At 32.0% G+C, this 12,628-nt stretch overlaps 2 protein-coding genes across 2 annotated transcripts; one reads left to right on the forward strand and one right to left on the reverse strand.

Annotated features, from left to right (window-relative positions):
• Positions 1–2,909: 2,909 nt before the first annotated feature.
• LOC7492270 (26S proteasome regulatory subunit 7) lies at positions 2,910–7,321 on the forward strand. Its single transcript, XM_002308465.4, has 10 exons — positions 2,910–3,201; positions 3,280–3,361; positions 3,876–3,967; positions 4,080–4,157; positions 5,192–5,253; positions 5,371–5,515; positions 5,632–5,850; positions 5,934–6,115; positions 6,316–6,491; positions 6,907–7,321. Exons 1-10 carry the CDS (start codon positions 3,106–3,108, stop codon positions 7,062–7,064), a joined length of 1,290 nt encoding a protein of 429 aa, XP_002308501.1. The 5' UTR covers positions 2,910–3,105; the 3' UTR covers positions 7,065–7,321.
• A 753-nt stretch (positions 7,322–8,074) lies between these two features.
• On the reverse strand, positions 8,075–10,624 carry LOC7491968 (glucan endo-1,3-beta-glucosidase 5). Its single transcript, XM_002309407.4, has 2 exons — positions 10,036–10,624; positions 8,075–9,396 (listed from the first exon to the last, which is right to left on the reverse strand). Exons 1-2 carry the CDS (start codon positions 10,383–10,385, stop codon positions 8,268–8,270), a joined length of 1,479 nt encoding a protein of 492 aa, XP_002309443.2. The 5' UTR covers positions 10,386–10,624; the 3' UTR covers positions 8,075–8,267.
• Positions 10,625–12,628: the final 2,004 nt, after the last annotated feature.

Below are 12,628 nucleotides of genomic sequence, written 5' to 3' on the forward strand. Positions count from 1 at the left end.
AAATAATTAATTTGATATTTTTCAAGTCAAATGTATTTTTAAAACGTAGCAAAATACAGTAAAAAAAAAAAATTAGTACTATGAATCATGATAATTCAAGATATTTCTTTTTTTAAGAAAATAAAAGACACTATTTTGCTAATTCACGAAATTTACCAGCTGCATCATGTTGTCAGACTTTATAAATTATTGTAAGAGGTAAAAAAAATCTACCAAAGGTCTTGACTTCTTACCTGGTGAGGGAGATCGATAACATGATCATCTTTATCAGAAGTGCCGCCGCCACCAACCATCCTCCCGTTTTCACCTAAATGAAATTACAACCACCACCTTTTTGCCTCCATTTATTTATTTATTTATTTATTTTATCATGTCTGCCAACTTGAGGTTGTATATAGCTCCAAAAAAATCAAATTGACGTGTCATTGTTTACAATATATCAAAAAGATTTTTCAAGATTTCATTTTCATTTTCATTACACTAATTATTCTCACGATGGATTCAGCAAGATATTTTACAATATTCTTCTTGTATTTTTTAAAAAATATGGATATATACTTCAAAAAGACCTTTGCACCGAATAAGCAATAATCCGATATTTAGGGAATAAAAAAAATAATCTTGGACACGTGGAATATAAACAGGATATGTTTGGTGTTAATTTTGAAGTTTCTAGTAAATAATATTTGGAATTAAATTTTATGAGAAAACGACAACATTCAACTAGATAAATCTTACAGTGGATTTTGCTGTAATGAGCTCGGGCTTAGATAAGATTGGCCACGTCACTTGGGCTTAGATAAGATGGGCCACGCAACTTGAGCTTCTTCTTCGAGGCTTTGATTATTTAGGCCTAATACTTTAGGCCACGTCGAACCACTGTCAATAATGGCATCAATAATGCCTTCATAAATAAATAACTATTGTTCCAAATATCCATCCTTTCTTGTCAAGTGGATGACGGTTTTTTTTTTAAAAAAAAAACAAGAAATATTTTAAATTAACATCTTGAGATATTGGCGTATATAATAAATTTATTTTCCATTTTTAATTTAAATAAAATTGCAATAAAATATTCTTTTTATATATAAATAAGCTAATATAAAAAGTACTAGCTTGCATGTAGTTCTATGCTACTGAGAGATTAAAATTTTTTAAACATAAAAAATATATTTAAATATAATAGAATTCCTTGATATTTCTATAAACTCAAAAATATAGTTGCATATATTTTTATTAATATATTTTTTCTTTAATGTATTTTTTGTTTATCATGGTGAACTCATGGTTTTTAATTAGAATCATTATTTATATTAAAAACTATTTTATGATTGTTAGAACAAGTTAACAAAAAATATCAAAATAATATGCCCATATTTTTTGTATTATTGAAAGTTAAAAAAAATCATAAATGTGATAAAATCATGTTCAAAATATATTTTTAAATTCTAAGAATAAAAAACAATTTGAATTTAACTTTCATGAACAAATTATTATTAGTATTATTATTTTCATATCATATACAACATAATTGGAACCAAAATTATTAAAATTTAAATAATTATTTATAATGGTATTTTAAAACTATGTCAAAACTGAATAATAAATGATTATGATAAAAAAAATTCAAAATATAGAAAAAATACATTAAAGAAAAAAAAAACATAAAAGAATCAGGCTTATCACCTAGCGCACCAATAGCTTGTTCTTGTGGCCTTGTTCTATTTATTTTTTATTAAGGGGACGAATAACATGTTGTTTGTTTTTTAATATGTTTTGAGGAAATTAAAACAACAAATAACAAGCTATACATGCCAATTAATTGAGCTGAAACATAATTTTATTATCAAAATGATTAAATAAATATATAAACTAACCCAAATTCTTTTAAAGTATTTTGATAATATTAAAAATCTAATTAGAAATTAAGTCTTCACTGTAAAAAAGACCAAGTATGGTTGTTAACAAGAAAAACAAAAAACAATTTATATTCTACACCATTGGGTACAAATTCATAATTTAAGATTCTATATGATTTTATTTAAGCAAAGGACTCCTTAGAAGGAAAACAAAATTTACAAGTGTTATACTATAATGGCAAATTTGATATTAGAAAAATATCTTAATTTTATAATATATAGAAATATTAATACATTAGATCCAATTTTTTATATTTTTTGAAGTTTTAAAAGAGTTGCAATTATGGTTATTAACAAATAATAAAAATTTAAAAATTTAAAATAATTTTGAAAAATACTTTATCATGTTTGTTTTTATCATATAATTAAATTAACTATATTTTTAATAAAAATAACAAGATATTTTTTTTTCAGTTACAACAGTTATTTACATACATGATTAAAAAAAATAAAGCTTTTTTTTTAAAATAAAACCAGGTATAGGTATTATTTTTATAATATGATATAAATAATATTATTTTAAACTATGCCCGTAGAGTTAATGTTTGAGGAGTTTTTGGTAAAAGATGTAGAATTCATATCAAAGTGTTTGTTTTATATTCAAAAACTATTTCTGAAATTTTTATTTTTTTGCTTTGAATTATTTTTTTATAATTTTGTATTATTTTAATATGAAGATGTTAAAAATTAATTTTAAAAAATAAAAAAAATATTATTTTAATATATTTTTAAATAAAAAATATTTTAAAAAATAATCACTACCGTAAACTCAAACAAACAGTATCTTAATTACTAAATCACTGGATATATATACTTATATATATCATACACGTATTCTATAATTTTTTTTTAAAATATAGATGATAGGTTAATAATAACAATAAAAGAAAAAAAAAGAATTTAATTCTAAAACAGCATATAAATCACACGATGTCGTTTCATTTGAAAGAACGAAAATACATATGGGCAATCGCCAGGGGGATGAAAGAAAAAACAAAGTGCTCATCGTTTCTTGTTGGAAAGGTCAGGTCCCTCTATTTATATCAAAACCAAAAACTAATCCGTTCTCACTCTATAAAGAATAATAATAATAATAATAAAAACCTCTTGCTACTTCTTCTTTAGTCTTGGCTTGGCTCCAGTGCCTCTTTAGGTTTAAGACTTGAATCGATCGGTTCTTTAATTAATGGCTCCGGCAGCAGTTGACGATGATGAGATATTGAAGGACGAGAAGAATCCTCCTCCTCTCGATGAAGACGACATTGCTCTCCTCAAAACTTATGTATGTTCTATTTACTTTTTTATTTTTCTTAATAATTCAGCTCTGAATATGGGTTAATTAATTAATTAATTAATGCAGGGCTTGGGTCCATACTCGAACAGTATTAAGAAAGAAGAGAAGGAAATTAAGGATTTAGCTAAGAAGATTAATGATCTTCGAGGTAATAATCTTCACTCTCCCTTCGCTTCTCAGATTTAAATACCAATTTTAAGCTGTCTTTTTAGTAATTTTTTTTTTTGGATCTGAGTCTAGGCTGCCAGTGATTGAAAGTTTCAAAATTTCATATCTCTTGTAGGTTAAGAATCAGTTTTTGATACCATAGGAGCTTTGGAATTACCCAAAATAATAATTAAGAGAGAGAGAGAGAGACAGATGGGTTTTCTTTCAATAGATGTTTTAACGCAATGTTTTTGAAGTTTTCCCCAAAATAGGCAGTTTAGGTCTGTGAACATGATCTTACACAGGGGCTAAGTGTTAGGAGGGTTGTTAATTGGAAATATGCCCTTGAGCAGGTGTTATTGCTTTTTTCGATGTGTTTTGTTCTATCATCGAACTCTTTGTTGAGCTACTTCTTCTGTTACCTTGCGCTTTATCATTTCTAGGTGTTTCGGATTTCTTTGTTTGTAAGCCTGGGACATAAACTTGTTCTAAAAGGTTGCTTGTTTGATCCATAGGCATTAAAGAATCTGACACTGGTTTGGCTGCACCAAGCCAGTGGGACCTTGTGTCTGATAAGCAGATGATGCAAGAAGAACAACCACTACAGGTTTGATTTCAGGATTTTTTTTTCTTTTGGTTCAATTAAAAGCAAAACATCACTTGTAATATACTTTTGAATATTGAGGAATGGGTTTAGACAGATTTGTTTTCTTTATCAGGTTGCAAGGTGCACAAAGATTATTAATCCTAATACCGAGGATGCAAAGTATGTTATAAATGTGAAGCAAATTGCCAAGGTGTGTTTCTTTATAATGTAGTCTTAAACCATTTTCTTCAGCCTCCTTATTTTTCACCTTCATGCTTGTTACATTAACTTCGGCGCAAATGATGTGCCTCAACTGCTGACATTTTGTCTTGGTTACTTATTTTTAAAAATTGATGCATGAAATTGAGCATTGGTAATTGTGCTAGTGTGCTTGTTACTCTAACCAACACATGCTACTAATATGTTTTGTGGACCATTATAATTCTTGATGAATAAATAATTTTTCATTGATTAAATAAACTTATACGGAAATAAATCCGTACTACAAACTTGTATAGAATTACAAACTAACAGAAAAAGATCAGAAGATTCAGAACATCCATTGTATATCACCATGCATTCTCAGATTTTGTTGCATCCAAATACCATAGGTAGAAGCTTCCAAGCTATTTTTCCAAGAATAGCCTGAAAAGTTCTCCTTTGCGGGTTTCCTTTAGCCTGATCAAACTCTAATTGCTATCCTCCAACAGCCCTAGAATAACCACAAATCTGTAGAGCTGTTTGCCATATCTCAGTGGAATAAGGTTGGGAAAAAATAAATGATCTCTATCTTCGTCAGCAGATCCACAGAGCAAACAATCAGCATCAATGCCTCTTCCCATAAGAACTTGCATAACCCTTCTGGAGAGTCTATTATATACTGCAAGCCATACAATAAAACCATCTCTAGGAATGTTTGGGGAACCCCAGACCAGCTTATGCCACTCAATTTGAGCATCTTTCCTCCTAAGATGGTCCCAACCACTTCTAGTAGAAATATTTCCATCTGGGGTGAGCTCCCAAACTGCCCTGTTCCAATTTAGTGTATCAGGAATCATAGTGCCACATATAGCTCCCTGAATCTCCACCAGTTCATCTGATCTAGCACTAGGCCGAAACCATTTCCCATTTTTAATAACATCAGTCAACCTAGCATGAAGAGAGACCTGTTACTTTGATGTTTTTTTCACCATAACCTCTGTTTTTATGAACCATTCTAACATTGTACTGGCTTTGTAATTTTAGTTTGTGGTTGGGCTTGGTGACAAAGTCTCCCCTACAGATATAGAAGAAGGCATGCGAGTGGGGTAAGTTTCCCTCTTTGACCTCTTATAAGATTCTTTCTATTTTTATATTTGAGTGTGTGTGTGTGTTCAATTTTATGGGATATAGATATGGTTATAACAATCTAACTGCCGTTGCAGTGTTGATCGCAACAAGTATCAGATTCAGATTCCGTTGCCTCCTAAGATTGATCCAAGTGTTACGATGATGACTGTGGAAGAAAAGCCTGATGTTACGTATAACGATGTTGGTGGATGTAAGGAGCAGATAGAAAAGATGCGAGAAGTGCGTATACTATTTATGATATTTATCTTCGTTCATTCGTACACATTATATTATATGTATATGCACAATTAATTTTTTTTTCTAAGATGTCTCAAATTATATTGCCTTATTTTTAGGTTGTTGAGCTTCCCATGCTTCACCCAGAGAAATTTGTAAAGCTTGGAATTGATCCTCCTAAGGGTGTTTTGTGCTACGGTCCTCCTGGAACAGGCAAAACTCTCTTGGCTAGAGCAGTGGCCAACAGAACTGATGCATGTTTCATTCGTGTTATTGGGAGCGAACTTGTCCAGAAATATGTTGGCGAGGGGGCACGAATGGTTCGGGAGCTTTTTCAGGTCAAACATTGCTTATTGAATTTGTAATTATTTAATAGAACTTATTCATTACTCATGTGTAACTAGCATTTTATTCGCTACAGATGGCACGGTCAAAAAAAGCTTGCATCGTCTTTTTTGATGAAGTTGATGCTATAGGCGGTGCACGTTTTGACGATGGTGTTGGTGGAGATAATGAGGTTCAGCGTACCATGCTTGAAATTGTCAATCAGCTTGATGGTTTTGATGCTCGAGGAAACATCAAAGTGTTGATGGCGACAAACAGGTAAATTGGTTGCCTAACTGACGTGTATATAAATTTGTTTGTTTCTACTGCCATCCCCAAGTAAGAAATATTTGTTTCAAGTTGACTCCTTTTCCACGTCCTGATGCTTCTGTATTTTGTTGGCTTGCAATTCGCTATCCAATGTACTAGTTCACAGTTTGTGTTTCACTGGTACCTTACTTTGTTCTATTTTTTTTCAGACCTGATACGCTGGACCCAGCTCTGTTACGTCCAGGAAGATTAGACCGTAAGGTTGAGTTTGGGCTGCCAGATTTGGAGAGCAGGACTCAGATTTTCAAGATCCACACACGAACTATGAACTGTGAAAGGGATATTCGTTTTGAGCTGCTTGCACGCCTTTGTCCAAATTCAACTGGTATGGATACTGCACTGAACTCATTTTACACACTATGGTCCTCTCAACTATCCACTGAAAAGAAAAGGGGAAACAAATCAATGTCTTTCAGGCATGGTATTAAGATCTAAGTCATAAAGATGGGGCTGACTTTTCTTTACCTAGGGAGTGAAACCCGTGCCCATTGCTTGTAGAAGCAACCACAAATGGTCACATAGGCTGTGAATGTGTTGGGGAAAGTCGAGTTATGTTAAGGTTAGAAATACGGTTCACATAATTCAACTTGTACAATTGTGCGAGTTCCAAGAACCTTTTTCTTATTTTGCAATTATTGGAGAGCATCATACAACCCCAGCAGTTTGTATTAGCCTGTCCACAACTTTTGATGTCTCACCATTCATTTTATTAGAATTTTTTATGTTGGATTGTTCCGCAGGAGCTGACATTAGGAGTGTCTGCACTGAGGCTGGGATGTATGCCATTAGAGCACGCAGGAAGACAGTGACTGAGAAAGACTTCCTTGATGCAGTAAACAAGGTCATCAAGGGCTATCAGAAGTTTAGCGCAACGCCCAAGTACATGGTCTACAATTGAGGGGAATGCTGTGTTTAGGAACTTTCAAGTGTTTTTCATATTGGAACGGTGCTGATTTAATTTCAATTTATATTGGTCCTACCATTTTCACCCCGTCTTACGCTTTTCTTGAGTTTAGCTCCATTGGGGGAAAAAGAAACATTATGTCATTTGTCTGGTACCCTTTTAAGTTCAAGAGCTGGGTATTCCAAATTTGGTGAAATTGGGCTTTGTTGCTTCGATGTTTAATTGAAAATCAAAAGACTCTTTATCTCTAACTTGAGTTGCGTGCGACCAGGTAGATGGGCTGCGATTGTTTCTGCTAGCTTTTGTTTTTGTGTTTGAGGTGAAATAAACACCAAAGTTTTTGGTAAAAAACTAAATTATGTTTTATGCTATGAGGTCATTAAAAATTGAGTTTGAAACGTTTTTATATGAAGTAATTTTATGTGTTTTTTTTAATTGAGTTTTGTAAAATTCTATTTGTTTTAATTTGTGTTTTAAAAATATATTTTTAAAAAAATTAAATTTTTTTTTATTTCAAATTAATATTTTTATGATATTTTCAGATCATTTTGATGTGGTAATATTAAAATAATTTTTTAAAAAATAAAAAAATATTATTTTAATGTATTTCCAAATAAAAAACATTTTGAAAAACAATTGCAATAACACTTTCAAACACAATTACTAAATATTTTATACATGTTTTTTACTATAAATAAACTTCAACCATAATTTTTATCAAATACATATCTAAATTCAATTAACTATGATTAATTATATTTTTTAAAATTTATTTTTGTTAAATCATAACTATAAAAATTACCTGTCACTGAAGTAAAGCGTTTTTGAAATGGTTGAGAAATGAAATTTTATATAATAATATTTCAAGATTGATGGATAGTGGTTGTTTTAATCACCACAACTTCACAGGAAAGAAATGAGAAATTCGAATCGTTCAAGGATGGACACAGAATATTTTGTTTCGTGAAAAAACAAAATAATCTTGGGATATGCAAGTTGTCAGGTATGAAATAGCCAACTCCCATTTTCTTTCACATGTAATGATTCGAACAGTAGAATTTACATTTTCTTGTAAAGAAGCTGGAGTAAAGTAAAATTAAGATTTCAAAAACTAAGCTATATGTGGCGTCTACAAATCTCCATGAAGATGAATGAGGCCTGGAATATGCTTTGGTGCTGGCTTTGTCACCAACGAACTCAGTAAGCACCACAAATGATCAATATCAGCGCCGATATGAAAGCCATCATTGCTGCCGGATTTTCCTTTCCTCCTGCAAATGAACGTCTAGGAGGTGTCTCGTGCTTTCCTAGATCCATCATGATCTCAAATCGACAAGGATTTTGAGATGGATCAACTTTTGTAAGGGTTGATAAATTAGAAAAAGAACACGCACCATTCCTTTGATCCACGGTCTGATAGTACATGTTAAAAGCATAAGATGCATTGCTTTTAGCATCTAGCGTACCGCAGGAAGATCCATATCCCAGACTTGTGCAGTCTGCATAATTGCAGGCATAGGCAATGCTGTTAGGCAAGTTGGGGTCAGAAATGCTGGCTTCAGGTGACATTACACACCACTGCCTCGCCAAATATCTTACACCTTTCGCTGGAACAAGAGGTTTACCATTACCCATATCCATTTGGTACTTGATGGCTCCATCATAATAGAAGATACCCCAGTGCCTTTCGAAATTTCCAGGTCGGACACTCTTCGCATCCTCGTCTGTGAGTGCGAATAGGTAGATATCTGGTGGAGTTTTACGTTTTGGGGTGCCTTGGCCTTGATTTATACGATCGACAAGGGCTTGATTGAACCGGCGAGCATAGTCCATATTTGCATTGCGGTCACCATCTGTTGGCCATCCAACCTCACCAACAATGACAGGCATTGATGAGAAACCGTTCTTTTCAAGAGCTGAAATGAGGGTGTCAAAGTTGGCCTCAAAGACATTGGTGTAAGATATGGAACCATCGACAACTGGGGCAGAGGTGCCGTTGAAGAAGGCATAGTCGACCGGGAAATGGGGGTCAGCATAAAGGCTGAGGAATGGGTAGATATTAATGGTAAGGGGAGCATTATTGTCACTGAGAAACTTGATGATAGAGATCATGAGGCCATGGATATCTGATCGGAAGTTGCCACCAGAAGGTAGGCCACTGTCTGTCTGGTACACATCTGCATTTAATGGTACCGTGACCTTTACTTGCCTCCCTAATCCAGCTTTTATCAAGGCTGCTTGAATATTTTGAAGTGCTGGAAATGTTGTGTTAAGGAAAGTGTCTTTGAAGGTCTGGAGGAAAGGTTCATTTCCCACAGCTACATACCTGAAATTACACGTGCAATAACCAAATACTTCACATTAATTTCTATTATGGTTTAGGGGGAAACCTCCATAAGTAACTGGTTTTGATCATAATATTTTCTATTTCCAGAAAGAGGATGATAAATTAAGGCAGCAATTAAAGAAGCAGAGATGATATATAAAGCTCTAAAAAATTGAGAAAGAGGTAAGGGAAAAGGATGTGGTTCTTTGCAGCACATTACATGTGGGCTTTATGATTCCTCGAAAGCAAATAGAAAATGCAACCATACGTGAAGAAGTTGTCAATATAGTGCATTATTCATGCTCTGATGGTATCAGATTTTAGCATAACTACAGTTTTCTTTTCATAGAACAATATTTCTGTCCTTTCCCCCTCGTAATTACCCGTCGAAACACCCCATCAAACAGTACATGAAGCAACCGTATGCAACAGGCTTCAAAAAGCCAAACACACAGCATGACAATATTTGAAAACAGAATTCCTTTCTAGCTACAAAAGCTTTTATGCTCAAAGTTTCATGCATATCTAAAAAGAATCGTGCTTATTTCAGTATAATATAGAAGCCTCTATGGAATAATGGGCTGACAAGATTTAATAATAAAAGCATCAATAAAAAGAAGAAGAAACTAAAGAATTTACCTAATATCAGTCCCATATCTGGATATATAGCTGGATACATTTTGTTGGACCCAGTTTATAGCAACCTGAACACTACTTGCTAGGGGTGCTAGAAACTCATTTGGTATCCCAACCATAACTTGGATACCAGACTTCCCTAGTGCCTTGAGTGCAGCAGGATCAGCCTCAAACAGCTTCACCTTCTTAAAACCATTTTCTTTCAAAAGCTTGACCGCTATGTTAGCCTGAAGTGGGTGAGTGGACTGAGTCCCCCAGTTACATGCCAGCCCTACGACTCCCTTGACTAGACCTTGATCACTGCTAATTAGGCACAAGAAGAAGAAGCATAGCAAGTATTGACGACGACCCATGTTTTTCTTTGAGACTTGATAAGTTTTTTTGGTTCCTGTCTCTCAAGACTCTTGATATTGTATATGAAGAAGCGAGTTGTTAAGATCCAAAAAGTGTAGAGAAATGCCATCCTCTTTTCCGAGGAAAGGGAAGGAATTACAAAAAAAATCAACAAGGAACTGGATACCAAGGAGAAACCCTTTTGAATCATCAAGCATTTTTGGTTTTGATAGGAGGTTTAGAAAATATGCTTGCATAACAAGAAAGGAATTGAGTGTCCATGTTGGATATCTTATATATATATATATATATATATATATATATATATATATATATCCATGAACAGGAAATAGGAATATTTTAGCTTTTCCATCTAGTCCATAAAAGTATGCTGGAAAGTTTCTTTCGTAACCTGCACTTTCTTGTTGGCCTTTGCCATAGCCGTTTGGCCCGTTTCGTGATACTTCTTGGTCGTGACATGGAAGACTGCCTGCGCAAAACTCAAGTCCAGAACCAAGTACCTCTGTCTAGCCATGTTATAATAAAGGCCACCCTCCTTTAATACCGCGCGTCCAAGCCATTACTATTTGATAGAAATATGTCTTTTCAAGCTTTTTAACATGATAAATCATATTTACGTAGCTGGTTTTTTTGAAAGATAAAGAGGCTTTTCTCTTATTTATTTAAATTTAATGATTTTGAATCAATTAAATAATCCATTATATTATTAAGAACACAGTAGAGCTAAATTGGTGTGATTAAGGTTGTTACTTCAGGATTGCAATAACAATACAATTAAAAAAACCTTAAAGGTATCGGTAAAATATTGTGTATTAAAACAGTAAAATGATGCTTTTGCGTTAAAAAAAAACATAAATTTTTAGGTTTTTTTAATATTTAAGTTTTTTTTAATATAAAAAAATAAAAAGTATCAGTAATATATTATAATCCAAGACATAATTTAATATGTTTTCGTCTTTTATTATGGTTTTTTTTTTTCCATTATATTTAGATTCACTTAAAGGCTTTTTGGTAATTTTAAAAAAATATAAATATTAGTAAAAAAAAAGTTGGGGTCATCCGACCCAAACATTGTCTTCCACGGTAGCATTTGAATCATCATGGTAGCCTCTCCATGATGCAATGACGTGTGTAACCGACGAGATTCTAGTTTAATGTTGGTGATCTTTTTTTTTCTTTATTCTTCTTGATTTTCATGCATGATCCTTTAAGATTTCAATGCAACCATTCAATTGTTTTCTTTTCAGATTTGATTTTTATTCTTTTAATTACTATTTATTTTATGTAAAATAATTTATTAAATTAAATTTTTTTTTCAATTTCATCCTCATTTAATTTATTTCACGTATCAGATTTGATCTTTATTCTTTTGATTGCTATAAATTGAATTGTTTTTGTGATTTCATCATCCTTTAGTTTTTTTCCTAATCAGATTTAGTGCTTTGATTGTTATTTTTTGTATTTTGATTTTTTTTTTTAAATTAATATTTTTTTTTCCAGTTTCATTCTTTAACATTAAATTAATTAGGAATTAAACTTTTTGATTGAGACCTGGTATATAGAATTTAGTGAGTTACAAATTGGGAAAATTAGCACAAGTTTAAGAGATTTGTATGAGTTTACTTAGTTTTTTTTTTTTATTTATTTCTAAACTTATGTTTTTTCAGTTTTATCATTTAGTACTATTTATAATTGGAGATTAAGTTATGTTATTTTTTTATTTGTTCTTTATTAGTTTTTTCACTGATTTTAAAAATAACATGGGTTATCTCAACCTTCAATATTAGGTTGTTTGATAATTAAACTTCATAATTTTATTCAAATTTTTTAGTGGGATTACCTCAGCATCACAACTAGATCATAAGTTTTTCTTGCTCAACCAGGTGGGCCCGGGTTGTTTTTTTTTATCTTTTATGGATTATATTTTTTTTCTTTAATTTTGTCATTCATTATTTTGTTTGCTAGAAATTAAGCTTTAAATTTTTTTTCTTTTTGCTTTTTAAGAGGTTATCATGTTCTCATTTAATAATTTTTTTTGTTATTAAACTCCCTTCAACATTTGATTTTTTATTTCAATTTCATTCTTTAACATTTGATTGATTGAGAATTGATATTCATGCTTTTAATTTTTAATTTCCTTTCTATGAGGTTCGTCCATTATTATACCCATGATTGCGGGGTTAAATTGTTAACCTGGTTTGACTCGAGTTTTTTTTTCTCGTAGCTTAATTTTTTTTTCTAA

The sequence above is a fragment of the Populus trichocarpa genome, chromosome 6, assembly GCF_000002775.5.
Source record: "Populus trichocarpa isolate Nisqually-1 chromosome 6, P.trichocarpa_v4.1, whole genome shotgun sequence".
NCBI classification, from domain to species: domain Eukaryota; kingdom Viridiplantae; phylum Streptophyta; class Magnoliopsida; order Malpighiales; family Salicaceae; genus Populus; species Populus trichocarpa.